Source organism: Colius striatus, chromosome 17 (assembly GCF_028858725.1).
Source record: "Colius striatus isolate bColStr4 chromosome 17, bColStr4.1.hap1, whole genome shotgun sequence".
NCBI classification, from domain to species: Eukaryota; Metazoa; Chordata; class Aves; order Coliiformes; family Coliidae; genus Colius; species Colius striatus.
In genome coordinates, this window is record NC_084775.1 from 9,125,421 (window position 1) to 9,153,410 (window position 27,990).

Below are 27,990 nucleotides of genomic sequence, written 5' to 3' on the forward strand. Positions count from 1 at the left end.
TTCTTTCCCTAGAGGTGGCTATACAGCATATCCAGAATCCTCAACGTAAAAATTCTCTGTGGTTTTGGACAGTAAGATTATACCAGTTTCTCTTTAAAAGCAGAAACAACATGGAGCCCTTTACCAAAAATAGTTTATTGCACAAAACTTTTAAAGGAATTCCTATGCACATTATTTTTATAATCAACATGCTTCGTATGATCATAAACATTAATTGTACATAGTGTAACTCCTCCATCCCCTGGGTTATTCACTCAAGGACATGAAATGATTAACTTCTATCTTTACAAGTACAGCCAAAGCAGACATGACTGAATGTCATGTATCAACCATAACATTACTTCAGTTACAATGTCAGAACATCTTCCCCTCCCCTAGAAATCTGTGCGTCTGTACTGGAATTCAGGCTGCCCCACTGCCCAAGACTGAAGTGTTACACAGTAGTAGGAGACCAGACTGATCAGATGAAAGCTGATGAGCATTTGGAATTATTTTGGACTGCAACTGCTTTCACATGAAAATATTTAAAAATATTTTCATGCAACTATTCACACTCCCCCAGCAAAGTTAATGGGACAAACATCACAAGCTTTTGCATCACCAGTAGTGAATTTGTCATCGTTCAGCTACATTTATATTGATAATACTGTCCCCAGTGGACCTTTAATGTTGTCAGAGCTAACATTAAACCAGCCATGTCACTGCAGTTCACTCCCTCGCGGAGGAGTAATCCATGAAAACATGAGCACTAGAACTTTCATCCTGGATATTACTCTGTTCTTTACAGATGTAAAATTCTCGTAGATTTCAGCTAGGATATTGCCTGAATGAACAGTGTGGGATCAGATCCTCCCATTGCATGAGTGGATAAGGGGCTCAGCTGATCCCAATACAGCGCACAAACATTTCCAAGAAATCTGGAAGACTATAGAATGGAGCATTTTACGATGTTCAGCAACACCAGAGATGCAGTAACTAACATATTTTTTTTCCTACTGTAGGGTTTGTTGTTATTGGTTTTTAAATGCACAATTATTTGAGAGCCCTCAAAAACCCAAGGGCATCTGAAAAAAAGTAATGCTGCAGCATTTACCAACTTTCATCACTTGGCAAACATTCTCACATTAGAGACCTTTCTCCTTCATCAACAACTTGGTTTAGTAAGTAGCAACCACTGAAGAAACAGACACAGATAATACATTCTTTTGCAGTGCTTGAAAAGAAAAGAAAACACATCTTTAAAAAGATTCTTCTTCAGATTTTTCTCTGAGTTTTTGGCAGTGCTGTGACAAGCAGAGGGGAGGCTGATTTCATTCTTACAACTAGTTTATTGCCTAGACAGCAGAGACCTGAAGCTTTGTAGAACATGCTCAGCCTCAGGATAAGCCTCAGGATAGCTCAGCTTCTTAATAAAACAGCTACTATTTCTCTGGGTAATTAAGAAATGTAACTGATGAGCTTCAAAAAAAGGCCTTGCTGTTATCACATGCTGCGTGCTCCTTCTAGAAGGCTTCCCAAGTGAGTTCCCTAACTTAAATGACTTGGTACTTCATAAGATTGAGACCCTCAAGTCTCACTGTCTGTCCTTCATTTAAGTAGATGTTCATGGAACAAACACAGGGTGAATATAAAACCTACTGCCCAAGTACTTTCAGAGATAGACAGGTGGGTCAATGCAGAAATCTAATCTGAGCACTTCACAACAGCTCCCTCCTCTTTAAAAGGAAAACCAGACATCTAAGTCTACTTGATGGCATAAGCTCATCTGTCTTTATAAGGAGATAGTCAGGAAATGCAACACTGCACTGAAAACAGAACCCAGTAAGATTACTGATACAAAAAGAAGAGGACAGCAGACATTCAGAAGAACTATGAAGGCTTCTAACAGTTCTGGCCTGTTTGATACCAGATAAAACCTTTATCCTTCCAACTGTTGCCAAACTTAAGAGATTAAAACATAATGGATTCTTAACTGTTTATTAAAATGAACAGCAACAGTAAGGCTGCAATAGTGCTGCTGAAAATCAGGAATGGTTGATAACCTTTTTTTGTACTGAATATATTAAATATGTAGTTTTAATTTTGTTCCTTAACAATACTGCTTTGAGCTTCTTTGAGCTTTATATACAGGCAACTTCAAGAACGTGACAGCAGTGAGAGAACAAGTACCATTTACTCCACAAAGTAGACTCCAGCAGTAGGCAGACTTTGAGCGTGCCTGAGCTAGTCTGTAAAGCTTTTGAGTTTTCTTGGAATTGTTTGGTAGGTCTGTATGATGGGCACCTAATGCCACACCAATGCATTCCTTCCTTCATCAATTGCAAGCCCTTGAACTTTTAGCATCACTTCACTTTGATCCAAATAAAATGTCAGTTAAAATCCAATAGCTGAGGGCTGTGAGATCGGTCAGTGTGGACACTTTTAAGTGCAAAGTGTTCAACTGGACTAGAGCTTGAATTGGTAATTATGAGAAATCAGACTTTGGATAAATATGGGTGAGTTTGAGTTCTTTGTTTGCTGTTTTTTTGCCTTACTGCTAAAAAAACTGCAATAATTTTCCCCCCCAACCCATCAAATCCATCCAAAAGCAGCAACATTCTCTTTGGAAAAAACACAGGAACTAGATTTTTGTTTTTTTCCCCAGCCACTTAACCTACTGGTAATGATTAGATTTCTTTCTTTTCTAAACACCAAACTACAGCAGATATAACTGATCTGTTTTCTCTATATTAGTACATGACTTGCCACTAAATCTTCCAAGTAATCTGTTACGTATACTTTGATTTGTGCTTTAGCAATTAGCATATTAGGCAAAGCAGGACCTCCACAGGGCATTTTTGAATGAGGAGAGGGTTTATCACTGCACTGTGAGCCACATGGAGCAACAGGACCAAAGATGAAGGAATCTCAAGTGGGCTGCTTTAATAACAATCTAGTCAAGGTGCTCTGCAGAGGGGCTGCCACAGCACCAACATTTCCATTCAGACTGGACACCTTGTAGGTGAAGTAGTAGGGGAAATGTGTGGGAGAAGGTAAAGCTAATAAAAATAATAATTTTATAGGCATATAATTTTGTCTTTTAAAGTAAAAAAAATTACCTTTCTAAAAGCTCTGGCTTTAGGGGCTAATTTCCCTAAGCCATTTGTACAGTATGTCAAGAAACTGCAAACTTAAATGTAACATTAAAACAATGACACTAACAAAAACCCGTCCTGTCAGCCATAACTTACAGTATATAAGCATATTAAAACAGATATTCAAAGTCAGAAAATTATGATTTCTTTCCTTGTATATATATATATATTACACTCATACCTTTTTCAAGGGTGTCTACTTCAAAAGTTGAACTAAAAAGGTGCAAGAAGTGTTTGTGCAGTGAAGCAAAGCTCCCTACTGGCCTGTGACTGTAAGAGAAAAACTGATATTTCAGAGAACACCCCAGGCAAATCTGGCAAAGATACACAATTGCTCTGCATTGCTTGTCTTTACAATCTTGTTTTCCTATAGGTCAGAGGTCATCTTCAAAACTAGAAATGGCTTCAAATGGCATATTTTTTGTTAAATACAAATATCTGTCATTGAATTTGAAGAACAGATTTTAAGAGGAAGGAGAGAGGATGCTCAGAATACCCAGTTCTCATGCACTGCTAATGGCTGAACATAAGCAGAACTTATTTGTCCCTGTGATTTGGATACAACCCAAGATGGAGGAAAACAACACCCCACCCCCTAAATTAAAAAATAACAAAACAAAAAGACAACAAACCCACCAAAACCCGGATGATACTTTAAACTTCAGATGGAACAAATACAGACCTGGAAACAGATGCTCCTCTTGACCTCATTCTAAACCTTCACCTGAATCTTTTACTAAATCCCAGAATGAGTGAGCTTTACCACTTGGCAGTCCCCAGTATGACAGAATTATTAGGGTTAGGTTTCAAACAAACCCTTTGAATAGCATGTTCTCCATTTAATACGACACCAGTTTCTCAAAACCATGCCCTTTGCTTCTAAAGGCAAAAGCACAACTCTGAACACTGTCTTTAAAAAGGAAATAAATAAATAACTTTGATAAAGATTTGTTTACATACTTAAAGCAATAGGGAGGCAGACAACCCATGAGGAGGTTATAGTGTCAAAGCTTCCTTGTCACTAACACTACAATTCTGCTTCGTTTCACCTACAGTAGGAACCTGGTGTTGGTCTGATGCAGTTGCAGGACTGGTAGATGTAAGGTCCATTAGCTGCCCCTCAATCTGAGTCCACGAAGACATTGATTCATGTACTGTAATGGTGTGTTCCTCCATCTGACGTTGAAGGCTATCCATTTCTTGCCTTTTGAAAGTATTTGGAACAAAAAAAGGCAGAAATTAACAAGCAGAAAGCTAGCTGCTACATGCAAGATCAGAAAATTACTCTTCTGATTCTTGATATCTACTTCAAGACTATCTAAGCTATAGTGTACACAAGAGAAGGAAGTCTACAGGAAGCTTAGGAAAATTCTGTCTTTAATTTAAGAGCAAAACAAATACAATATGCTTAATTAAAAAATAGGGGCTACCAGTGCAGCAGCTCCTTTGCTGCACATACTCATTGCCACGGATAATGCAGCACTGTTTCTACAATAAAGGCACTTAGTGGCTGCAACCAGACTGGTGTGGCACTTTTGCAGGTACAAAAGGAGGGAGGTAGAGGTGAGGAAAGCTGCACAGAAAAATAACTAGATAAACACATTATAACTTTAGTCAGATATCAGCTTAGTAAAGCAACTGGCCTGGTAGTCCAGGGAACATTATCACTGCCTCGCTCCCCTCAAATATCAACTAAGGTGGTAATAGCAGCTTGGTTCTCCCAATGACCTGAACTCCTCATCTTCCTGAAGCTGTTCTTTTCCTGCTCAGAATCTCATGTCCAACCTTGTAAGAGAAGATCTGAAAACATCTTTTTGGCTGAATAAACTTCCTCTGTAGAGATTTCTTATTAACACACTGCCTGAGCTCCTGGCATGAGCAGCCTTTCTGCTGCTGTGAAGAGAAAGAAATACCAGCTTTTTCCACCAGCAAGACCAACTATAAATGGTTGTGTCTAGTTTGTTCTGCGTTCAATTTAGGATGAACATTTTGCTGCTTCATTGTAAAGACTTCTTTTCCTATTTCACTACCATGTAAGCAAGCACTTACACTGACAGAACAGCCTGCTGTCCTAAATATAGTCCCAATAAGAGGAAAAGAATTCATTTTACAAATCCTTTTTTCCTTAGGCTGGCAGCTGTTTCTGGGTAACATTTTTAAGATTATTTAATATGGCTGAAAATAACAGGTCATACTTTAATTGCTGGAGACAGCTGTTCAGATTTTTCAGAGGCTCCTTGCTCACAGCTGTTGATGGTTTCAACAGTTCTTCCAGCAAAGCAGCAGGCACAGGACAATCAGGAATCTTGACTGGAGTCACAGGATTTGAAGAGTTATTCTCTCCTTTCAACTCCTTCCTCTGGTCATAGACAAAAAAAAGAAGAGCCAAAAAACCAATAATTTCATCAATGTCTTTTCTACCACATGGAAAAACTATCACATCATACAACTGGTACATATCTGCATTGTAAAGTAAGACTCAGAAGCACATTCATGTTAAGTCTCATGAATCACAAGCAAAAGTTCCTAACTAGTCATCTGCTAGCCATTCTGGAATCTGCAGAACATTAGGAGAGTAGTAACTATATGAAGATATTAACTACATATTTGCTCACAACTCACTATTTAAGTGCTACCTTTTTTGCTTTCTTATTTTAAGTCACAATGTATGATAATATGCTAAACACAAAGCCTTCTGAAGCAAAAGCTGGCAATTACAGGTACTTTTGCCAGCAAATCCTCCTGTGTTTATCCTTTAAATATCAGGACATCACAAGCAGATATTTCAGTTAAGATTTTTCATCAGGCTTACTGCATTGGGGTATTTTCCAGTACTCTCATTTAAGAGCATTAGGAGAGCAATTTCCAGAAGCCTGTAATAGATATTCTTCCTATTTAAATACCTTCTTCATCTTGCCATGCTTTAGGTCTAACTTCAGTTGCTGGTTCTGCTGCAGCAATGACTTCATGCTGTTCTTCAGTTCAGTCACTTTAGCCTGCAGCATAAACTTATCCTTCTGAGTCACTGAGAGGTCTTCTCTCACCACTTCCAACTCAGTCTTGATATTCTAAATAGGAAAAGAAGAGAAACAATGTGATACAGGGACAACACAAAAATTCCAGTCAACTCAGGTTTGATCTTTTTGTTTCAGTTTCCAAAGGAAACTAGAAAAAGAAACAACACATAACATGGCAATTTAAAATGCATTTGCCTTGGCAGGAAACTAGAAATTGGATTAAAAAGAAGGCAGTTGCTAATTTTAATGGTGTGAGGCCAAGGAACTAAGAAGCTAACAGCACAGTCAAAGTAAAACTGAGCAAAGTAAAGACACTGCAAAACATACAGTGAATAAGTTTTTATGAATAAAAATTTATGAAAAAAAAGGTAACAGAAAAGTGTAAGTATCCTTTAAACAATAAAAACAGTGATTTAATTATCTCTCTACAACAATACCATTTAATCCAAGTGGATTAAATACCTGCAAGACAACTTGTATCCCTTCTAACTCCTTGTGGCTGCGCTGCTCACTCATATCCAACTGTTGCTTAAGTGTTTCAATTTCTCTTTCTTTTCGTTCTACTTCCCACTTGAGGTCTTCCATCTACCAGGGAGAAAAGATCAACAGTATCTTTAGAACTACCTAAAGGTGCAAATCAACCACAAAATCTGAAATACATTATGTCTTATGAGCACTTCCTGGTTCTAAGAAAACCTAGCAAAACTTGATTAAAAGACAAATGAAGTCATACAATGTATGCAAATAAGAATCAACACAATAAATATGCAGTTTTTACCTCTTGGCTTACTATAGGCTGTTCACTAAGCTTTTCATCCAGCTTTTTCTGCAGAAGTTGGAGCTGAGACCTGGCTTCTGCCAGCTCTTCCTGAAACTGTGATACCTCCTGGGAATGTTTTTCATCCTCCACCCTGCACAGCAGGATTAACAGACACAGCAGTTATTCAATATGTCCTTCAAAACAAGTACTTCACTGGGAAGGATATGACAGGACAGTACACAGAACCCAGTTAGTTACAGCTTTGACTTGAGGCTTTGCCAACATATTCACAGCAGCAGCTAAATCACTAAATATTTTGTATGAGATAGATGCATGAATATGTCATTAAACATTGGGGAAAAAAAATTCTTTGAGCACTCTTAATAGTCCAGTTATAACGAGTAGATTATGCAGTAGAAAAACCAAAACCCCCTGTGTCAGCAGTTCTGCTCTTCTTTCAGAAGGAACAGTGTTAACTTTATATCCATTCTCAGTAAGTCTGATAACTTTGTATAAGTTAAGAAAATATCTTCTACATAGGAAAACAAACTTAGTTTGAATATATTGTGGAATACATTCAACAATCAGATTCATCCTCTATGTAGCTCCTCAGGGATGTGAAAGATGAATAATATGTATGAAGAGTTAATCCTTACTAGTAACATGAAATAGTAGAAATGTGTGCTGAAACTGTAAAAAAGCAGATAGTGAAACCTACATACAGTACACTTCAGGTCTAAAACAGAATTATGAAGAGACAGAAAAATGCAAGTATTTGCCTACAATCCAAACACATATTTTACAGTTAGGCTTAGCTGGGGTACTTTTCAACATAATCCACTCCAGAGTGGCAAACCCAAAAATTCACTGATGTATTACTTTTTCACAGGATTTGGTTTATGTACCATTCTCTTAAGAACTTGGGACATTTACTTACTGCAGTTTGCCTACTTCAGCCTGAAGGGCTTGGACAAGCAGTTCTTTGGCATGTAGCTCCTTCTTGATTTCAGTGAGCTCAAGCACAGCAGCTCTGTAATGACGGCGGTTATGTGCTGCATCTGCTTTGGCTGCTGCTTCCTACAAGAAAAGACAGGTGCAATTTCTCTTTGTATGATTCACCTACAGTGACAGAAAAGGGAGCCAAACTAAAGGGTTATGAAACAAAAAGGAAGTTCTGCAGCTGTTAACACATCTCTTTTTGTCTGAAACGACCTTATTATTAGTGTTGTTATCCTTATTCATGCTAATGGCAGTTAATAACTACAGGTACTGAAAGATGCACATTTGCCAGACTGCTTCTTCCCTGTGAAGTTTTGGATAAAGTATCGTTACTTCAGGATATGTCCCATGTATTGCAAGTCACAATGGAAGACAGGGCACAACAGAAAGGACATCAAGTGATCTTTCAGCCACTGGTCGTCATAAAGCATGGGCTTTGTTTCAAGCTACTTTTCAAATACTTTACATTTAAAGCATCTTTCAAGTAAATAAAAGATGAGCTGAGGAGCCAGTACCTGCTTCATAAGGTCTTTCACTTTTGCCTTCTCTTTCTCCAAGGAAGACTGTAAAGCTTTAATAAGCTGCTGCATTTGCTGATCCTCTTCCTCTTTCCGCTTTAGGACTGCCTGAACCTGTATCACAAAAGCAAAGACACGTTTTGTTTGGGCTCACTGGATGACCAGAAATGCCAAGGAAATATAAATGCAGCCAATGCAAGGATTTCAAGTGTTCCACGTGCTATTCACTGATGACTCCTTCCTCACAGTACCATTCAAAGTCACAATGGTTAAATACATTCCTACTCACTTCCACCCCATGGATATATTACTACTGGCATATGTAACTCAGTTTGTATGTTCCAACTAACTTAGGTGAGCCACACTTCCACTACTGCAAATATTTTAGTATGATTTGGGGTTTTTTCCAATAAAACAGCTCTATTTAGTGGGAAGTCTGATTTCTGATCACTTATCCTCCTGTATCGTTGCTGTTACACAACACATGGGAGACCCAGAGACTGAGAAAATGCACCAATTTTGTATCCTATGAGCGAAGATGCCTACATCCTGTCATCAGGAATATGTGCTAATTCCTTTCTTAAGATATTCTATCAAAAGGTCAAATACCTGTAGATTCAGTTGTACCAGGTCTGCCTCTCTTTTTGCTAATGCTGTTTCGAGGATATTGTTGTGCTCCCGCAAAGCGGCGTTGGACTGACTGAGCCCTGTAAGTTTTCCACGTTCGTGCTCCAGTTCAAGGGCCAACTTCTTATTAATTTCTTCTAAACGTTTTATCTTTCTCCTGAAGCCTCTGGATTCCTGAAGCTATAGCCAACAAAAAACCCAATCAAATACACAAAAGCAAACAACTCCAGATGACTACCACAATGAAGGTGTGAGCTAAACTCATTTACTTGCTTTCCCAGAAGAGGATTTCTTTCTTTTTCTTCTTTCATTTTTTAAGTGTTCGTTTCAAAAATAAGTTCACCTAGGTATTTCTTCCTTTTGGAAAACTAAAATGCTTGCTAGAAAGCTGAATCTAGGAGTACTATTCAAGTACAGATCAAGATATATTTGATATATATACATTTTTTGTGCAACTCTACAACTGAACTGAATTCAGAATCACTGAGCATCCATGACTCTTCAGTATGATTCATACATCCTCTTCTCACAGCCAGCCACAGTTGTTATGTAATACAATAACTACTTCTCTCTCATCTTTTCCCCTGTATAACAATGATTCATGAAACCACAAAGAACCAACACAGAGCAGCAAAATGAGCAAGTGTCACTGACATGATGTTTCTTGTTTAAGTTTCTGATTTCCTGCACTGTTGGAATGAAATTATGGTACTAAAATTTCTTCCTGCCTCTCAGGCACTTTTTACTGTCACCTTCCCATCCACCATGCAAATTCAAGCAATCACCTCATCCTCAAGTTCCAGCACTTTCTCTCTGTATTCTTCAAGCTCCTGGCTGGTAAGTGAAATCACTTCTTGCAACTCTTTTTCCAGCATCAACTTACTGCTGCTAACAGCTCGCAATTCTGTCTCCAGAGCTTGAATCCTTTCCTAAAGACAAAGGGATCACAAGCATGATTAATGTATCACCCATTTACAGGAGTGACTTCAGTTTTGTTAAATATCAAATATTAAATGAATCATTGCTGATGACAGCAAACTGGGAGTAGTGGCTGATTCACTAGAAGGCTGTGCTGCCACTCAGTGAGAACTCGATTGACTTGAGGTCTCCTCCCCCTATACTGTGCCCTGGTGAGGCCTCATCTGGGCACTGTCCAGTTCTGAACTCTCCAAGTCACAAGGAACTTCTACAGAGAGTCCAGGGGAGGGCTGTAAAGATGATGAGGAGACTAGAACATCTCTCTGACAAGGCAAGGCTGTGAGACCTCAGGTTCAGCCTGGAGAAGACTGAGAGGGGACCTTATCAGTGCTTATAAATACTTCAAGGGCAGGTGTCAAAGAGGATGGGGTCAATCTTTATTCTGCAGTGCCCAGTGATAGGCCAAGGGGTAACGGGCACAAGCTGGAACACAGCAAGTTCCACTTAAACACAAGGAAAAATTTCTTTGTTGTTGAGGTGAGGGAGCCCTGGCCTGGGCTGCCCAGCGAGGGTGTGGAGGCTCCTTCTCAAGAGGTTTCCAAACCTGCGTGGACATGCTCCTGTGCCCCCTGATGGAGGGGAACCTGCTTCAGCAGGGGATTGGGCTGGATGAGCTCTAGAGGTCCCTTCCAACCCCGACCATTCTATGATTCTATGAAGTGCTTAATCATATTATCATAGAATCATTAATGTAAAGGTGCTGCTCAGATCTTTCCACCCTTGCATCCAGCTACTGCTGGATTCAGATACTACTGTATTTGATATCTTGCTCCATTGGTCCAGGGAAAAGGACCTTCTCACAGTAAATTAATTTTCTTATCACAGGCAAAAGGTATATAAGTTATATACCTTCAGGCTACCCTGAAGGACATTTAACTGTGAATGAGAAGAAGAGTTAGAATTTTGGAAGACCTTCAGATTCTGAGCCTTTCTAAAAACAAACAAAAAAATCCTGCAACCCAATAATTAAAATTAATTGGGAAATTTAGCACTAAGGTTGATCATCTTCTTGAGCTTGGGTTACAATTGGTAACCTGGAAGACATAAGTAAAATGAAAACAAAACAATAAAACAAAAAATCCATCAACCAAACCAAAGCCTGTCAAATCACCTCTCTCAAATTCTCAGTGCTCAGAACACTGATACCATCATCTCATCTGGCTTTATATCCTAAATATTTTCATCATTTCAGTATAAAATAATATTTCAAGACTTAGTTTCAATAACAACATAGCTCTGTCTTTGTACTAACAATGTTAAAAGAACTCTGCATACTTGAGCGACCTGGTTGTTTCCACCATCGGTGATTTGTGCTTTTAGTTTGCTTAACTCTACTTCAGCAGATTCCTTTGCAGTGAGAGATTCCTGTAGTCGACGACTAAGAATGCCAACTGCATTCTCATAGGCTTTATGTTTTGCTTTCATCTCTTTCTGAGCACTGGTCAGATCTGACCCAAGACGCTTCATTTTCTGTTTCTGCTCAGTAATGGCCCTGAAGTGAAAGGAAAAACAAAACATCAGGTAAACACAAAAACTGCCTGAAAGCAGCAGTAAAAGATTAATTGCTCACATGGTCCAGAAAAATTCCCCTTCTCTCCCCTTTCCCAGAGGCATCCATTTCATCAGAGAAAGCCATCAGGTTGGCAATGTACAATATAAAGGAATATATATTACTATCTTTTAAAAAAACACAGAATTTAGAGCAAGAATCTATATATAATCTGACATCCTTGGTGGATATGTCAAGTATTATAAAAACTCTGTGATCACCATTGGGAAAAAAAAACGGTTCTCACTAACGGCAACAGTCTAGTGAGCCAAGTGAACAGCAATTAGGATTAGCTCCAATACGTATGCTATATGGCAGAGACTGTTGGTTAAAAGTGTAGGTGAGTTGGAGGAGAAGCTGCAACTCCTGTGTAGCATGAAACCAATGCTTTGCTATGGATATGACTTTGACTCTCTATAGCTCTCTACTTCAACTTCCCAAAGGAAAGACTGGGGAATAGGAGAAGAGTGATTGCAAAAGAGGTGAATATGAAAACCAAATGCTATAGTTCTTTTGTCTCTGCCAGAAGAACACTTACTTTTTTGCTTCTTCTTGCATTTGTTCTACTTGTTGTTTCAATGCCTGATTTGCCTCAGCAAGGGATGCCATTTGTTCCTTATCAAACTGCAAAGACTTAATAGGAAGGAAAAAAAGTACCCATGAGAGTAAGAACAAAAGCATATTGCTGTATGATGGACTATAAAAGAACAACCAGGAAATTTCAAATTACTTCAATTTCTAAGTATAAATTGTTCCAAGGCTCTTCATCTCCTTTCTGTTTCCCTTTTATTGCTTCTTTAATTCTTCCCTCTGTGGCCACCATCATAACATGTATGAACAGAGTTCTAGTTTGGTCTTTGCTCTCAAATAGAATTCATTTTGGGATCAAGGAAACTGCTTTCATGTCACAGCTCTTCCATTGCTGTAGCGTGCTTCTGCCCTCTTACCTACCTGAGATGTTAATAAGCAGTCATGTATATACAGAATTTTGGTAGGTATGTGTTCAAATGTATAGATAGTATTAAGTATGTAACCCAGAACCTTAACTTGGAAGTGGTCATTCTCTTTATTTCCAAAGTTAATAGAAATAGCAAAGTGTCCTGGACGTAACACTCTCAAAGTCCAAAGCTTAACTCCTTTCATACCTGTAGGCGTGTTTCCATATCGTCTCGTTCTTTCTGTACTGACTGGAGATGATTTTCTATTTCCACCATCTGCTGGTGAACCTGAGATACTTCCTTCTGCAGTTTTGAGTGTTCAGATTCAAGTGACTGTTTTTCAGCTTGAATTTTCAGTAGCTCTCGTTTTATCTCTTTCACTTCTGAGTCCAGACGCTTCTTCGTAGCTTTCAGTTCACTAATCAGCTGGTCCTTAGAACTCGCATCTCTTCGATAAGCTTCCACCATTACCTTAGGCATAAGAGTTTCAAGAGGACAATGTCACCTCTGTTACAACTTTCCAAACTTAAGAGTGGTTTACTATAAAGTATTTATTGATATTATTTTAGTCTGCGAGGGGTGGAGTGTGTCAAAGAAAACAAACCCGCTTCATCTTCTCTAACCTATTTACTCTGACTCAAAGACTTTGACATAAACTCAGATATCATGTACCCCTGTGTATCAGCAATTCATTAAAAAACTCTAAGAGTGTGTATAGCACTAGGATACTCTTCCTCACATTCTTTATGGAACTGCAGTAATTATGTGCCAGTGTTTAAAACTAATTGCAAAAAACTAACCATCCCATGCACACAATTAATAACTTTTGCCATGACAAGAGGGCTTAACTGTGACTGACCAACAGCCCTCCCAAACTTAAACCTAACCACCTGAAACAACCTTTGGCATTAGGTTAATAAGCAATCAAGTAGTAAATTAATGGTGCCACCCTATACACAAGACATATATATGCAACACTAGTGACATCTCAATTTCAAATTCACGTTGTTTCAAAGTTGTGTGAATTCAGAATAAAATTTGCAATAAAGCCCTTGACTTTAATCTAATTACAAAAGTAGCTATTGCTTTTGCTTACCTTCTGCTGCAAGAACTGTTCCTTCACTTTTTGAACCTGCTTTTTAAGGCTGGCATTTTCTTGCTGCAGATTTTCTACCTGTCAGAGGGGAAAAAAAACAAATGCATTGCTTTACATGCCAAATGTCATACTCTATGTTATTTCAAGCACTGAGAGTATCTTTTGCCATGCTTATACCAATTGCTTAATGTAATGAGGATCCTGTTTTTGACTAGGCATCTCAATGGCATTGGTAGATAAAACAACATTTTATCCAGAAATACATTCACCCAGATCACCACAGAGTGAGCCTTGTCAATCCTCAGGAATGCACAAAGTCCCCCTGTGCTGCCATGAGAGTTTTAGTATGCAGGAAAACTCCCACAATTTTAATGTGAAATACACTTCCATAGATCTTTAATACTTCTACTGGTGATACTATCAAGTCCCATTATTATCTTCAAAAGAAATCTCTAAAGATTAACAGAACTTGTCATTAGCAGGACTCAGTAAGAAAGCTCTTACAATGGAGCTTGGATGCGCTAAAAGATACAGACTATACATGACTATCAAACTAAGGTGTGAAAGGAAGAGTCATCGTAATTTAAAGCAGCCCCAAAAATACTATAGATGTGCATTAAGCTCGATCATGTAAAATAGTTCAGTGACTAGAAAAACGTCTCACTTGGTATTCAGCACTATGTAAAAGGAAACGCTGATATTTTGTTTCAAGAGAAAAGGCACAATTAAACATGACCAAAGTATTGCATAAGGAAGATGTTTGGTCCACAGCTCCCAGAAAAGGAGCACACTAAATAATTATTTCCAAGTTATTGCATTTAAAAACTGGTAGGTTTTAGAAAGATCATGGCCCTTGGAAACAGACAGAACAGGATCAGTTAATCTCATTCATATCAAACCCCTAAGCTCAGTAATGATGTAACAAGATGTAAAGCCTCAGAAAGTCTACCAACAGGGAAAAATGACAGAGTGATTAAAATGTTTCCACTAGCTGAATCTTTCAATTACACACATACACAAACTCACATGTAGCAATCTCCTCTCAAGTAACTGACTCCATCATGTGTCTGTGGCAATACTTATGTGCAACAGCTACTTTAAATAAGATACTTTTAGGGATTCATTACCTGGCTTGACTTGACTGCCATTTCTTGCCTCAGTTGTTCCAGGATTTCTGATGTTGCTTCTGTATCTTCTGCAAGGCGTGTTGTTCCTTTGTCAAGTTCCTCTTTGCTTGCTTTTGCTGCCTGCAGAGCTACTTCCAAGACAATCTTCTCATTCTGCAAATATTGGATCATGTCATCTTTAGAAGTAGCATCATTTTCGAATTCTTCTAATCTGGCTTTCAGTTCATCATACTGTGTTTGCAGGTCATCCAGGGATTGCTCTTTGGTGTGCAATGTCTCTTGAGTCAGAGTAAATTGCTTCATTAGGTCTAGGTGTTCTTGCTGTAAAGATTCAAGCTGCAGATCTCGCTGATGCAAAGTCAACTTGACCTGGGAAGTATTTTAAGACGAAATTAATACAAAATGAATGTTATCTTTGCAAGTACACTCCACTAAAAATATTTTAACTGATATTTTAGCTTCTAGGAGAAAAATAGGAGAAGGTGAAAATAGACTTTAACTTTCCTAAGCCACTTCTTCTATTTGCTCTATTAAATGCATCGTCTTGTGCAGCATCAGTAGTTTACAGGCTAAGCAATGAAAAATCTAAAATATTCTTATGGGAGTCTTAAGCATTGTACATTTTTACTTGAAAAATGTGTCCACAGTAGATTATTAGTGATAATGCCATATAATTATGGGGAATATAATACTGAGCTATCACACAGAATGGTACAAGACTACAGCAGGACTCTGCAGCAAAGTGCAGGTTTATTGTACTGTAAGTGTATACAATTATATCCTGACGATTGACAACTTTGAATGTGGATCTGTGCTTCTTTACTATACCTAGAATAATCACATACTGAATTCAAAAAACCCCCAAATCTATAAGACAGTAGTTTTGAAATTTAACAAAAGTCCTATTACTGAGACGGTTAGGAAAGAGGGAGTCTCTTCGCCTGAGACAGAATGACTTTGGTATAGTCTTCATTTTTGCAGCAATTTTTCAGGTTTTAAAGACTTTAGAACTCAGTACCTATTCAATATTGCCTTTTCAGCCAAATATGTATTTCCCTTGAAACCCCTTGGGAAGTTGTCTAACAGTCTACCTGTTCCAATTCTTGCTCCAATGTCGTTGCAGAATCAGCCATTTTCTGAAGCTGTTCTTTTTCATCCTCAAACTCCTCTAGTTTTCTCTGCAAGTCTTCTTCCACCATGGTTTTAGCTTCCTGGATCTGCATGAAGGCAGCTTCTTGATCTAACATGTCAGCCTACACAGAAAAAGCAAGGAGTCAACTTTTACAATTCCAACGGAGGGGAGGGGCAAAAAGGAAAAAAAATATGAAAAGAAAAGGTAAATTATCAAGAAAATCTCTAAAGAAGAAACATGAGCAAAAATAATTCTGGTGTCTGCCTTACACACCTGTATGTCCTTCCTGAAATCACCCATTCATATACTTAAGATACCTTAGAACAACAGTGAATGTCTTGTACACTTGCGCCAATCTGAAATCCTCATTAAATAACACCATGTTCTTTCTAAATCAATTCATAAAAACTCAGTGTTACTTTGTGGAAGTAGCTTTGAGTTTGTAAAACCCAAATACACAAACTAGGGAAAAAAGGATTCATGAAGACCAACTACAAGCATACCTCAATATTTTGGAGCTGTGCCGCGATACGTTCCTTTTCTTTAATGGATCTGTGCTGGGTTTCAGTCAGCTGCTGAGACAGTGTCACATTCTCTAGTTTGAGATGTTCCAACATACCTGCTTGAGTCATTTGCCCAGCCTAAAGGACACAAGAAAAACAAAAACTATCACAGATTAATACCAAGTCAAAATTCAGCTACCAAATTTAAGGGTTCCTATATGCAAGCAAATCATCATACCTGTATATTGGCCATCTCACTCTGCAGCCTGACACGGGCCTCCTGTGCTAGCACAAGCTGCTGCTGGTACCACTGCCGCACGTTTTGGAGCGATGTGATTTCTGTCTCTGATGCCTTTAGTTTGTTGGTCAGTGTGGCCCTTTCCAACTGCACCTTCTGAAGCTGGTTCTGTAAGGCAGCCAGCTGCTGTCGCAGATCATGAACTACAGAATGAAAAAGAAAGAACTTGGACTAGTGCACACAGTTGTTCCATTTTTATGCAGACATCTTCAAGGACTGCTGTTATATTCATAGCTCTTTCTTCTTTTCTTTTTCATTCTTTTTGAGGAAAACCATATATCCCTAATTACACAAAAATTGGCTTTTCCTGTAAAAGTGAGGGGAAGTGCTAAAATCCAAAGTACCAGGACAAAAGCAGAGTAAAGTTAAAAAACTAATCACTCCTATAATCATTCATTGGTCCTCAGAGGCAGAAAATACAAACTCATTAAAAATCAGGAAGCAGGTATCCTGATAGAGTCATCATTACCAATCAATATTTGTACCATTTTTTACAAAACCTTAGTCCATGGTCAAAGTTACTAGACTAAATATTTATACTTCCCTAAGCTAGCAGTGGCAGCTTGCAAACTGTGGCACTTGTGACACAAATTAAAATCCAATCGTCTTAAAATTCAGACCATTTTGTTAGTATGACATCAGTGAAACACAAATGAAATTCCTTCTTCTTCCTGGAGTTTCAGACTGATGTTAAAAATATCTGCAATAAAAACCATTACAGATTGACATTTCCATCATCCCACCTGTGCTGTCTCTCGTGAGAACATTTTTTTGCATATCCTCAACCTTCAGCAGGAGTCTTTGGTACTGCTCCTCTGCTAACTGCAAATCATTATTTGAAGAAGCCAAACTAGCATTCTTTGCTTCCAAAGTATTTTGCAGGTCAGCCATCGCTCGTTCCAGATCCCAGCAAGACTGCTTTAATGTGGCCACTTCTGAGCTCAGAGATTCCTGCTTCTGCTGGCTGTTTTGGCTGTGCTCCATCTGCGCCTGAAGCCTCATGTTTAAAGCTGCAAGTTGGGCTTGTAGCTCAGTTTTCTCTTTGAGAGCCTGAAAGTCCAGAAAAATAAAAATACCGAATTCTTAAGAGAAGATACATTAATGGCTGACTGAAGAAGATACCCAGCAAAATGGCTTTGCCCAGACAAAGTTATTTTTTGAAGTGACATCTCATCTAGCAGGCATTTCAAATTGTCAAAGAAAATACAGAGAAAAGCACAGACAAGACATATGCCAGAAACCTTGTCAGGATTTTCCATGTCACATGTTTACACACATTAAGGAGGAATGCTTCCTATGCAATGTGTTACACCATCAATCAATACAAAGAGAAAATACAGCTATGCAGAAATTGCTAGCATTACTCTGCATTTATCCTTTCTCTTTTGACTTTTTTTTTTTAAAGATAACTGTTTTTTTGCAGACTTTGTTAACTTTGTACTTATTCTCTGAAGCATCTGTATTGGGTTTGCATGGCAAGGTTTTGCTAGTGGAGAGGCTACAGGAGTGGCTGCTCTGAGAAGCTGATAGAAGCTTTGCCCTGTGTCTGATTGGGCCAATACCAGCTGGTTCCAAGACAGACCCACTGCTGACCAAAACAGGGCCAATCTGAAATGGTGGTAGCACCTCTGTGGTAATATATTTAAGAAGAGGGTGGGGGCAAGCAACCTACAGAACAACAACAGTGGAGAGATGAGTGAAAGTGAGACAAACTGCCCTGCAGACACTAAGGTTGTTGAAGAATCAGGAGCAGGGGCAGGAGGTGCTCCAAGTGCCAGTGTTTTGAGGTTTTTAAGATTTTCTATTTATTTTTTATTTATATATATGAAATAAATTTATGTTTATTTCTCACTATCTTACTCTGATTTATCAGTCATAAATTAAACTAATTTCCCCCAAGTCGAGCCTATTTTGCCTGTGATTACAATTGGTGAGGGATCTCCCCATCCTTCTCTTAAACCACCAGTCTTTCATTGTATTTTCTCTCTCCTGTCCAGCTGAGGAGGGCAGTGACAGGGCAGCCTGGGTGGGCATCTGGTGTCCAGCCAGGGTCAACCCACCACAGCATCCTGTAAAGTACTTTATTCAACAACATTTTTACAAAACACAATTCACACGAGTAACGAGCAGGAGACTCTTGAAAATTAATTAACACATTTAAATAACAGAAATTCAAGTTAATTTTCTACCTGATTAGCTTCCAGTGAGAGTGCTTCTAGTTGCCCTTCAAGTCTCATCTTCTCCTTCAGAACTTGCAACATTTCATCATGAGTTCCTGCGAGAGAGCTTTCCATAGAAACACTGGAGACAGAGACAGGACATACACAGTCAAAGGGTTAGAATACAACACTCATCCAGCTGAAGAAAAGTGAAGGTGAAATGAAAAGGTACTCAGAGCTCACGTGTCACCTAGAATTTAGGACCTTTTTTTATGGCTTTATGAAAAAGCCATAAAAAATTACCATCCAAGGAGAGATGATTTTTAGAGGTCACTTCCAGTCCCTACCATTCTTTGATTCCATCTTAAAGATTATGAGACAAGATATAGAAATTATATTCACACTAAGGATTTACACGTTAGTTTCCTATATTTGCAGCAACTAAAATCTAGTGTGGCACCCATATATTTATGTTACAGAGGTGCAATGGTTGCCTTCATTATATTCTGTACCCATACTCCATTATAAGCAGACAACTGGACAGAATGGGAGCACAGAACCTCTGCAACTACTGTCCACAACTGTCTGCCTGAAGATGAAAGTGCCTGAGAAATACTGACAGCTGCTGCAGAAGAATGAACAGGTATTTGGTACAAAGGATTCCTTAGGCTCCTTCTCTATTATACAGCCAAGGAGTCTACAGAAAAACATCTTCTCTCTCTCATTACTGTAAGAATTAAGCCTAAGCTGGAATAGTTGTAAATAACTGATTCTACCTTAACATCTCAGGGCATTACACTTTATTCCCACAAAGGAAAAAAACCAGTTTATGTCAAAATTAGTAAGAATAAAACATGCATCTGCAGACAACTGATAAAAATCACAAATGCATCATTAAGGTCTTCACCAGTCATCCACTTGCTTGCTGAATCACAGTTTAATAACTAACACATACACATAGGCCTGTGAAACTAGGTAAATCTCATTCTAAAAGGCTGAAGAGTATCTAGGACAAGACTCTTGGCATTTCATAACTATTTGAGGTCTGAAATGTATGTCTGTAGATCAGAAAAAGGATGTTAATAAATATCACCGAGTCAGGTCTACTCTTTCAGACTTTAAGGACCAATGCCATGCCAGTGATTCAGTGAACAAATGCCTGCTTCACAAGTAAATACAGATAGAAGTAACTGCTAGCAGTACCCTTAAAGTCAGTTGCAAACATATTTCTTTAGAGAAACACTTAGTAAACAGGTACTCAAGTGGAGTGACCTTTCAGTTTCTTTTGGAATCTGTAAGATAGATTTCATCACAATAAATGTAAGCTAAAAGTGAATCCAAAATTAGAAGCTAGGAGTAGTAGGTTGTCTATTTTAAGGAAGTATGATGCCTAATATTAGCCTCAGTGATCTTCCTTACCTGCTAGAAATACTGTCTCTCCTACTTCGTACTTCCCCATTAACTTCTTGCTCTGGAGCTTGATGCTCAACTGCAGCCGCCTGTAGCACCTCACTGATGGAAGGAAATTGCCCCATTGCCTCAGGCTGTATCTTCTGACCGTTTATTGTATACGGAATACCCTGTTTGCCTTCTGCATTCTGTAAGCTGTTATACAGCCCTTTTCCTGATACGCTGCTGTAAGAAGAACTGTCACTCTCATTTCCATCCAGTCTCATTCCCACTTCACTCCCATCAATCTCCGAAACACTATCTCCTGCCAAGGAGGAATTCTCTATTCTATCATCTGTGTCAGAGGCCAGACTAATCTCAGAAACAACTGATGCTGGACCGCTTCTGCTTTGCTTCAGAGTGCCGCCAGGTAAATCAGTAGCCACGAAATTCCCAGCAGTGTTTGTAGTGCCTGAATCTTCAGTTCTGTAGTCAGCCAAGGACCGGATCTTACTGGGCTTAGATTTTGAACTTCTTCTCTCTTTTGAGGATGCTGGAAGTCCCAAGCTACCCAGTTTTGGGCCCCTTGGGACACTGGTCCTCAAAAAGGAGTATTCTTTTGTCATTGCTACAGTGCTAGCTCTTGGCAAGATTTCTGGATTCAACATCAGCTCAGGATCTAAAGTGCTGGAGGGCCGGTTTTTGGATGTAGACTGATTTGACTAAAAGAAAGAAAGAGTCAAAAATAAACTCAAGAATGTTACATTTGAACTAGCATCAAAGACTTATTTTGATGTAGAACTTAATACATAAAGCTCTACACTTTCACATCAATATTTAAACACATGCATAATTTCATAAACAAGGTAAACTACATCACCGATCAACCCTTGCAAGGTTGAGTACATGCATGTTGAAATGATCAAGGTAGACTCCAAAAGCTAACCGAAAAGATTGCTTACATTTTGGGTTTGGTTTCCCTCTCTATTTTAAGTAGCACAAAATAGTATGTTACTGATGAAGTAGGAGAGAACCAAATTTTGCATGTCCAGAGGAAAGAAATGCTTTCTCACATCTGAGAAAACTACTGAACACTTAAAGCAGAGAAAATAGTGATTTAAGAGCACAGAAAGGGCTAAGTTTTCAAGCTTTTAAACAACAGACTGAATCTAGAAGATCTGTTGTGTGGTACTCACTCTTTCCTGATGTCTCTTCACTCTGTATTGTTTGAGCTGTTCCTCTAGCCGCCTTCTTGCTTGCAGTCTTATTTGTTCTTCTTTCTCCAATGGGAGTGAAGACTCTACTGAGCCTGTAAGTAAAAGATACCTACATAGTCAAACAGAAAACTCCAATATAAGGAAATGTGATGCAAAAGGAAAAAGCCCCATCTACCATCAGCAACATGCTTCATGCTTAAGCAAGGAATGCAAGGAAAGCCCACTGGCATGCACCTCAGAATACTCTCTTCTAGTAAACTTTGTGTAAGCATTGATAAAGCCTGTATTTCTGTTGCTCAGTTTGCAAATGCTGTAGTTCCTCCACATATATATGACAAGAGACTATAATGCAAGAACAAAACTACTGCTGTCTGTTCATCTCACTTGTTCTGCATTTCTGACACTTTCTGCACTTTCTGACTAAAATTATAAAACTAAGCAAGACCTACACAGTTCACTCGTTCCCTACAGGTCAGAGAAAGATGTTCCTTAGATACACTTTCCTTCTTTCTGTTAAATCACATTAAATCTTCCTTCTAGTGAGTCTTATTTTAAAAAATATTATTTCAGAAAACTCCTGCAGCATTAGACACTTTAACATAAAGGCTTCCCCATTCTCTCCCCTCTTCTCTTCCTCACTTTATTACTTAAAATCACCTGGATCTACTGTTCTGTCTTTATTAATGTCACCTGTTATGCCTAACAATCAAGAAGGTTAGAATAGCTTCAGCCCCAGAAAGCATAAATTCCCCTCCAGCATTAAGAACGATTTTTAAATGGTAAGGCACGTGTCTTAGCTGCAGCAGAGGGTGATTTACTGAAAGAAAATGAGCTGTAGTTCCAAGTAAAAGCCTACTGCAAAAACAAAGTTTAGTCCAAGCTTAAATGATGTTACAGGATTCTGGAGCCAAGCTCAGAGTAAAAAGCTTTATGCAGCAAGAGAAAGCAGGGGCACCACCGTAAACAGATGCTTACACAATTCAGTTTCTTGCATGGGAAGACTTAGTTTGAGAGACTGCAAAGCTTCTTTCCTAAGAACTATGCCCTCAGCACTAGTTCCCTGAGACTTCCTTAGGCTGTCATGGAAACCAGTCACACCTGGGGACGACTCTTGACCCTGTGCACTGCTGGTGGGGTCAAAAGATACAGGAGAGTCAGGGAAGAACGACTCTGGCCCATTCTGGCAGGCATCTGCTTTGCTGTTTGTCTCCAGACTTTGCTCTTCATTTGGCACTTCGTTGCTGTTAATACTGGTAGCTGGAAAAGAAAGCTTCACTGAGCTACACTTTAAGCCACCTCATTTACCTTCACACAATTTAAAAACACAGGTTTTTAAATATTGTGATGTTTAGAAGCACATAACACTGAGTGTAAGTAACATGATCTGTGTCACACTGAGTGGCAATCTACTACAAATAAGACTCAGTAACTGTAGGCCTGTGCTGAATGATTCAGCTATTTGGTATGCTGCTGGGCACTGAGGAGAAAGCATCCACCATCCTGATGACTTCCAGCCTGGGCCAAGCAGACTTTCTCAATTTTAAAACAAGTTTTTTATCTTTACTCAAACAAGACATCATCAAAAATACAGTAGCAAAGCTCATACGTATCAAAATAATAATTCTACCAATTAAAAGGCATTTTAAGAACCACTTGAATACCAATTTTATCCCCATTTATTTATACAGGATTTTTCTTTTCCATCAGGGAAAAAAAATGCAACTGCAACTCATTGGAATAATACAGAATATCTCATTATTTTTTCATAAAGATTTCTGAAGGTATTTAACTTTTATGATCACAAAGTTTTTGCAAGTGGAAGTATCATTTCCTCTTTCTATTTTTAACTCCTGTCTGCAGGAGCTACAGACTTGAATATGCACTTTCAGTTTTTAAAGTCTGCTCAAAGAAGGTGTGGGGGGAAAGAAAAAACCCAGAACTGAGAAATATCCTCCCTAAACCATTTCTGAGATTTATATGCAGAAATATTCTGTATTCAGGAAGTTGATTACAATGATGAAATAAAACTTTAATCACTGATTTAGACCAGTCCATTAACATATTGATATTAAACATTTCCCCTCCATAACGAATGACTATAAACTTCTGAAAGCAAAACAATTCAAAAAATAAAGGTATTATCATTCATGTCTGTGGTGAACATTAAAGCACACCCTCAAACTAAATAAGCCATAAGGGAAAAAGTTACAGGTGAGAAGACAGGACTTTTTAACTGTTTTCTGGTTTGTTACTGAAGAAAGTAAAAGATATCTTTTCAAGTGTAGTCAAATCTCACTTCAGAGTGATTTAAAGAGGAAAGGATAAATTTCCACCTCTAACCATTTGTTCCCACCTCTGCTGGTGCCAACACAGATGTTTGTACAGTGAATCAACTCTGAGGAAACTGAATGAAGAAACTCATGAAAGAGGAAAGAGAAAGTTTTCAGCCTTAAGTGGCTAAAACCCATCAGGTCTCTAAGATTAGAATTAAAACAATTGTGAGTATCTTTATTTGTCACACAGAGATCACTTTCATGCCATTTTGGCTTGAATTGGTTCTCTGATTTAGTTCATGACAGTCACAAAAACATTTGCAGGCACAATGGAAGGGATGGGTGCAATAAGGATGCAAGAAAGGACTGAGGACAGAACTGCCTTTTCAAAGACTAACCAGAGTCAGAGTTTACAGCATTTACAAAAATAAGATATTTAAAAAGAAAGATTTAAAATATATATCAGTGCTAAGAACAGCCACAAAAAGCCTAAAATAAAAAGATTCCTTGCACATTCAGAAATATTGGTTCTGCCTATCTTTCAGAAACTGCAGCTATTACTGCATCAGGTTTATACTTTATTCACATTTTGATCTTCACAACTGTGAGTGGTAGACATATATAGATGAGATGTTGGAGTAAAAATCTGGAAGAACAGTTTCTTGGCAACCTCCTGGGGCCATGAGACATTTAGAATCTAAATGGTGCCTTGAACTAAAGTAATTAAGTTGCAGTAGTGTCAATAAAACTGTGGTCTTTTTAGAACAGAGGGGCAGGAGCTACAATTAGATTGAAAACAGTATAAAAGGCACACTACTTATCTGTAAGAGACAATTCAGTTGTTTGGACAACGTCTAACAAAGGACAAGACAGGAACGTATAATCTCCAACTTCATAAAAGAGGAATGAATCATCATATAACTACACTCTGCCAACTGATAACAGGCAGCATAAGAAATGCAAATAAGTCTCAGGCCTTCCCTTTCCTGCCTGTGACAAGATGACAAATCTGTGGTGTGAGAGGAGGGCGGAAAGCTAACAACTTAATCACATGATCACCTCCTTTTACACAAGGAACTTCTTTACTTCTGTGTATCTACGCAGCTGCAACATATACACCCCCTCCACCCATCTACCTTACCCATCAACATATTCTCAGAGACCTGCAGTGGAAACGCAGAGAGTTCAATTCAAAACTAGAACAGATGTTTCACAATGAAAGCAGTTAAACACTGGAATGGGTAGAGAGGATATGGAACCTCTGTCTGGAGATTGTCAGATTTCAACAGGACAAGGCCCTAAGCAACCTGATCTAGCTTCAAAACTAGGTCTGCTCTGCACATGAGGCTGGACTTGATGACCCACATAGGTCCCTTCCACACTAAGTCTGATTCTATAATCTACTCAAATAAGTGCTCTCTTAAGTTTCTCGTGAACAGCTGCATGATTATTTTCTAGAGCTTGCCTACATGTAAAAGTTATTTTGAGATAATTTAGGGAGTAGCTGACAGCATGTGCCTTCCATAAACGCAAGTTTAGAGACTTTTAAAGTACACTTTGGGTTTTGCCTAATCAATTTATTAGGAAAATTTCTTTTGCAAGGATAAGGGACTCCAACCATTCACTTATCCTGTAATGACCCTTTCCAAACTGTTACTTCTACAAAATTTCAGGTATATGCTCTCAGAAACACTATCAGAAGAGAGAGCAACACCCTGAACAATACATACTCAACTGGCAACAGTACTTAGGTTAACAGTTTGGTTTTGTCTTGAAAGAAAAAGATTTAAAACAAAAGACAGTTTTCCCATACAAAAGAACCTTCACCAAACTTGCTTAAAAATTGCTGTACAGGCAATTCCTGACCTCAAGGGGAAAAAAGTTCTTCAGCATCACCTGAATAACAAAACACAAGTTTGTAGACAAGCCTGAGTAAGGCTAGGAAATTATTTGTTGCACACAAAGTAACTTACTGTTAACGTCATCTGTTGTAACTGGCAACTCTGTCTTGGCTTTACAATCCAAAAACTCTCCAGAGCTGCTAGGGGCTCCATTCCTGCTGGTGTTCTCCAAGTGAAGGTCCTGCTGAATCGATGAGGAGTCCATGGTAAAAATACAGACCTCTCGAAAGTTTTTCTTCTGAAAAATTTGCCACCAGGTGAACTACTAAGTCCTGTTTCTCTCCATCGGCAACAACAGCATGAAGATGTTACAAAGGAGCACAGTTCTGAGCTTTACAGCTGTTGATGTGTATCAGGCAGACAATAATTCCAGGAGATCAGGAAAACAGCTTGCTGCCAAAGCTGTTATCACCAAAGAGCTGCATCCTCTAGAAAAAAAATGTAACAGATTTACAAACATCTCTTAGCGCTTTGAAAATGTGAGTTAAAAAGACTCACAGATTACCCAAAAGCCCAATTTCAACACACAGAATCAGGACATGATGTAATAAAAGAGACAACAAAATACAACCAAATATCCAGCTTTTGTGAATATGAAGTGCTCTGTTTAGTAGTTTTGTTATTATCACTTTTTTTCTTAGTAGCATCAATACACCAGCATAATGATGCAATAAGATCATATTCAGTGAGACATCTGCTTAAAGATCACTGTCCCTTTCAATGGGATTGTCTTTTTGGCCCCTGCTTTATTAAGTTACCCAGTAGCATTTTGCTCTGAAAATTAGAGTCTAGACTTTCGTGCCATTTCAAGGACCTACTCCCATTTAAGTTTCAATAACTTCTGTTAGAATGCAGCATGAAAGTCAGATTCATTCTTTAAATTAAATTACATCATTACTGTTTACTTGTCTGCAGAGCAATGAGCATGTATCGCTGTACAGAGCATGAACTACTAATTACAGTGATGCTGGCGTCAGAATGTGGCCTGGGCTGCAGTTCAATGCTGCTGTCTCCTACAGCAAGTTAAGAAGAGGATTTCCAAACACAGTTTGTAGAATTAGCAAATGATTCTCCAGGCATTCAGATCTTACCTTTGGGCATAGACCCAGCCAACTAACATCATTTGACAGAAGTCATTTCAAGTATTTAAATTTTGTTCAAAGAGTTACTAACAGCTGAATTCATATTCCAAAATGTTATGGTTCCTGTTCACTAAAGAAACATAAACCCTCAGCTAAAAAAACAGGTGGGGGGAGTGTGAGAAGAATGTCAAGTCAGGAATATTTTCATTTCATTTTTACACAAACATCTTGAGCAACATTCCTTCCATATCTCCAGAGAGTACTTGTTTAACTGCTACTGTACCAAGCTGCCCTGGCCACGAAGTGACACCAGCAGTAGTGTCCAAAACATTACGGAAGCTGCTAACAACTCAGGATACATAGGACTAGATAATTATGTAGGTGATCCTTAGGTAGGTGAGCTGTGAAGGAGCTAGAAATCTGCAGCACGTTTCTAAAAGAGAAACCTCAACCAAAGATTAATACCTTCACTACAATTTCTTATTTTAAAAGCTGTTGTGTGTAATAAAGCTTACAATGAAACTTCTGAAAGAACGGCTGTTGTATCGCAATAGATACACGACAGGTCACAAAGAGGACCTAGAGACAAAACACAAGTGCAATTTAGACTGCTAACACCTTGGCAAAACCCTGCCAGCATTAGGTAGGTTGTTATCCTTGCCATAAAACAATTTTTACTAATCTGGGTCATGAAGAACGACTTTCTCCTGTACAATCCACCCCCATATATTACAGGTTAAACCATTTTTGTCTTCAAAGTCCTTTTGTACGTCGTATGTTGTACACAGGCGGATATACACACAGACGTACGCACGCCACGGACACCCAGCAACACCCTCACAGGGAAATAACCTATACGAAAATTACCGATCTTGTTTTAAATACCAATACCCAGGAGGGTAACGGAGGCCAGTCCCAGTCGGGGTCGCCGCCGTGCATGACACGCCTCAGAGGTCCCTGGGCAGGGGCCAAGGCATCATTCTGGGGTGCCGGCAGAGGCGGCCGTAGCCCGCGGGGCGGGGCCGGGGGGGGTTCCCGCACCCCCGCAGGCCGCAGGGAGAGGGGCATCTCCGAGGGCAGCCCTCCGGCCTGACCCGCGCCCCGGCCGCCCCCGGCTGCCCCCCGGCCGGCGCCGCGCCTCAGCCACCCCCGCGCCCCGCCGCCCCCCTTACCCGGCGACACCTCTTCAGACCTGGGGCCGCCCGTCCGGCGCCCGGCTCCTGCCCGAGACGTGGCGCTGCCTCCGCCGGGAAGGGGAGGGCGCGCCGGTGCAACGCGGTTCTCGCTCCCCCG

At 39.2% G+C, this 27,990-nt stretch overlaps 1 protein-coding gene across 4 annotated transcripts; it reads right to left on the minus strand.

Annotated features, from left to right (window-relative positions):
* Positions 1-90: 90 nt before the first annotated feature.
* On the minus strand, positions 91-27,990 carry GOLGA3 (golgin A3). 4 transcript variants are annotated; one of them, XM_062009798.1, is made up of 25 exons: positions 27,870-27,990; positions 25,688-26,043; positions 22,417-22,698; positions 21,421-21,533; positions 20,255-20,946; positions 18,866-18,977; positions 17,420-17,726; positions 16,617-16,819; positions 16,379-16,516; positions 15,835-15,996; positions 14,744-15,112; positions 13,617-13,694; positions 12,728-12,991; positions 12,121-12,215; positions 11,309-11,525; positions 9,841-9,984; positions 9,038-9,235; positions 8,426-8,542; positions 7,849-7,988; positions 6,930-7,062; positions 6,614-6,736; positions 6,038-6,202; positions 5,330-5,493; positions 4,095-4,338; positions 91-3,404 (listed from the first exon to the last, which is right to left on the minus strand). In XM_062009798.1, exons 2-24 carry the CDS (start codon positions 25,818-25,820, stop codon positions 4,131-4,133), a joined length of 4,557 nt encoding a protein of 1,518 aa, XP_061865782.1. In that variant the 5' UTR covers positions 25,821-26,043; positions 27,870-27,990; the 3' UTR covers positions 91-3,404; positions 4,095-4,130. The 4 variants fall into 4 exon arrangements, with proteins under 4 accessions (XP_061865782.1, XP_061865781.1, XP_061865784.1 ...); XM_062009797.1 differs by having other exon boundaries at positions 91-4,338; XM_062009800.1 differs by having other exon boundaries at positions 91-4,338; positions 22,540-22,698; positions 27,870-27,989.

What these genes read in the sequence shown, in the direction of transcription:
- GOLGA3 (XM_062009798.1), bottom strand. Translation starts at nt 25,820, where the DNA reads ATGGACTCCTCATCGATTCAGCAGGACCTTCACTTGGAGAACACCAGC. An exon ending in CATGCAAGAAACTGAATTGT is followed by an intron (nt 21,534 to 22,416) that starts GTAAGCATCTGT and finishes TTTTACTTACAG; the next exon opens with GCTCAGTAGAGTCTTCACTC. An exon ending in AACAGTTCTTGCAGCAGAAG is followed by an intron (nt 12,992 to 13,616) that starts GTAAGCAAAAGC and finishes CTTATGCCTAAG; the next exon opens with GTAATGGTGGAAGCTTATCG.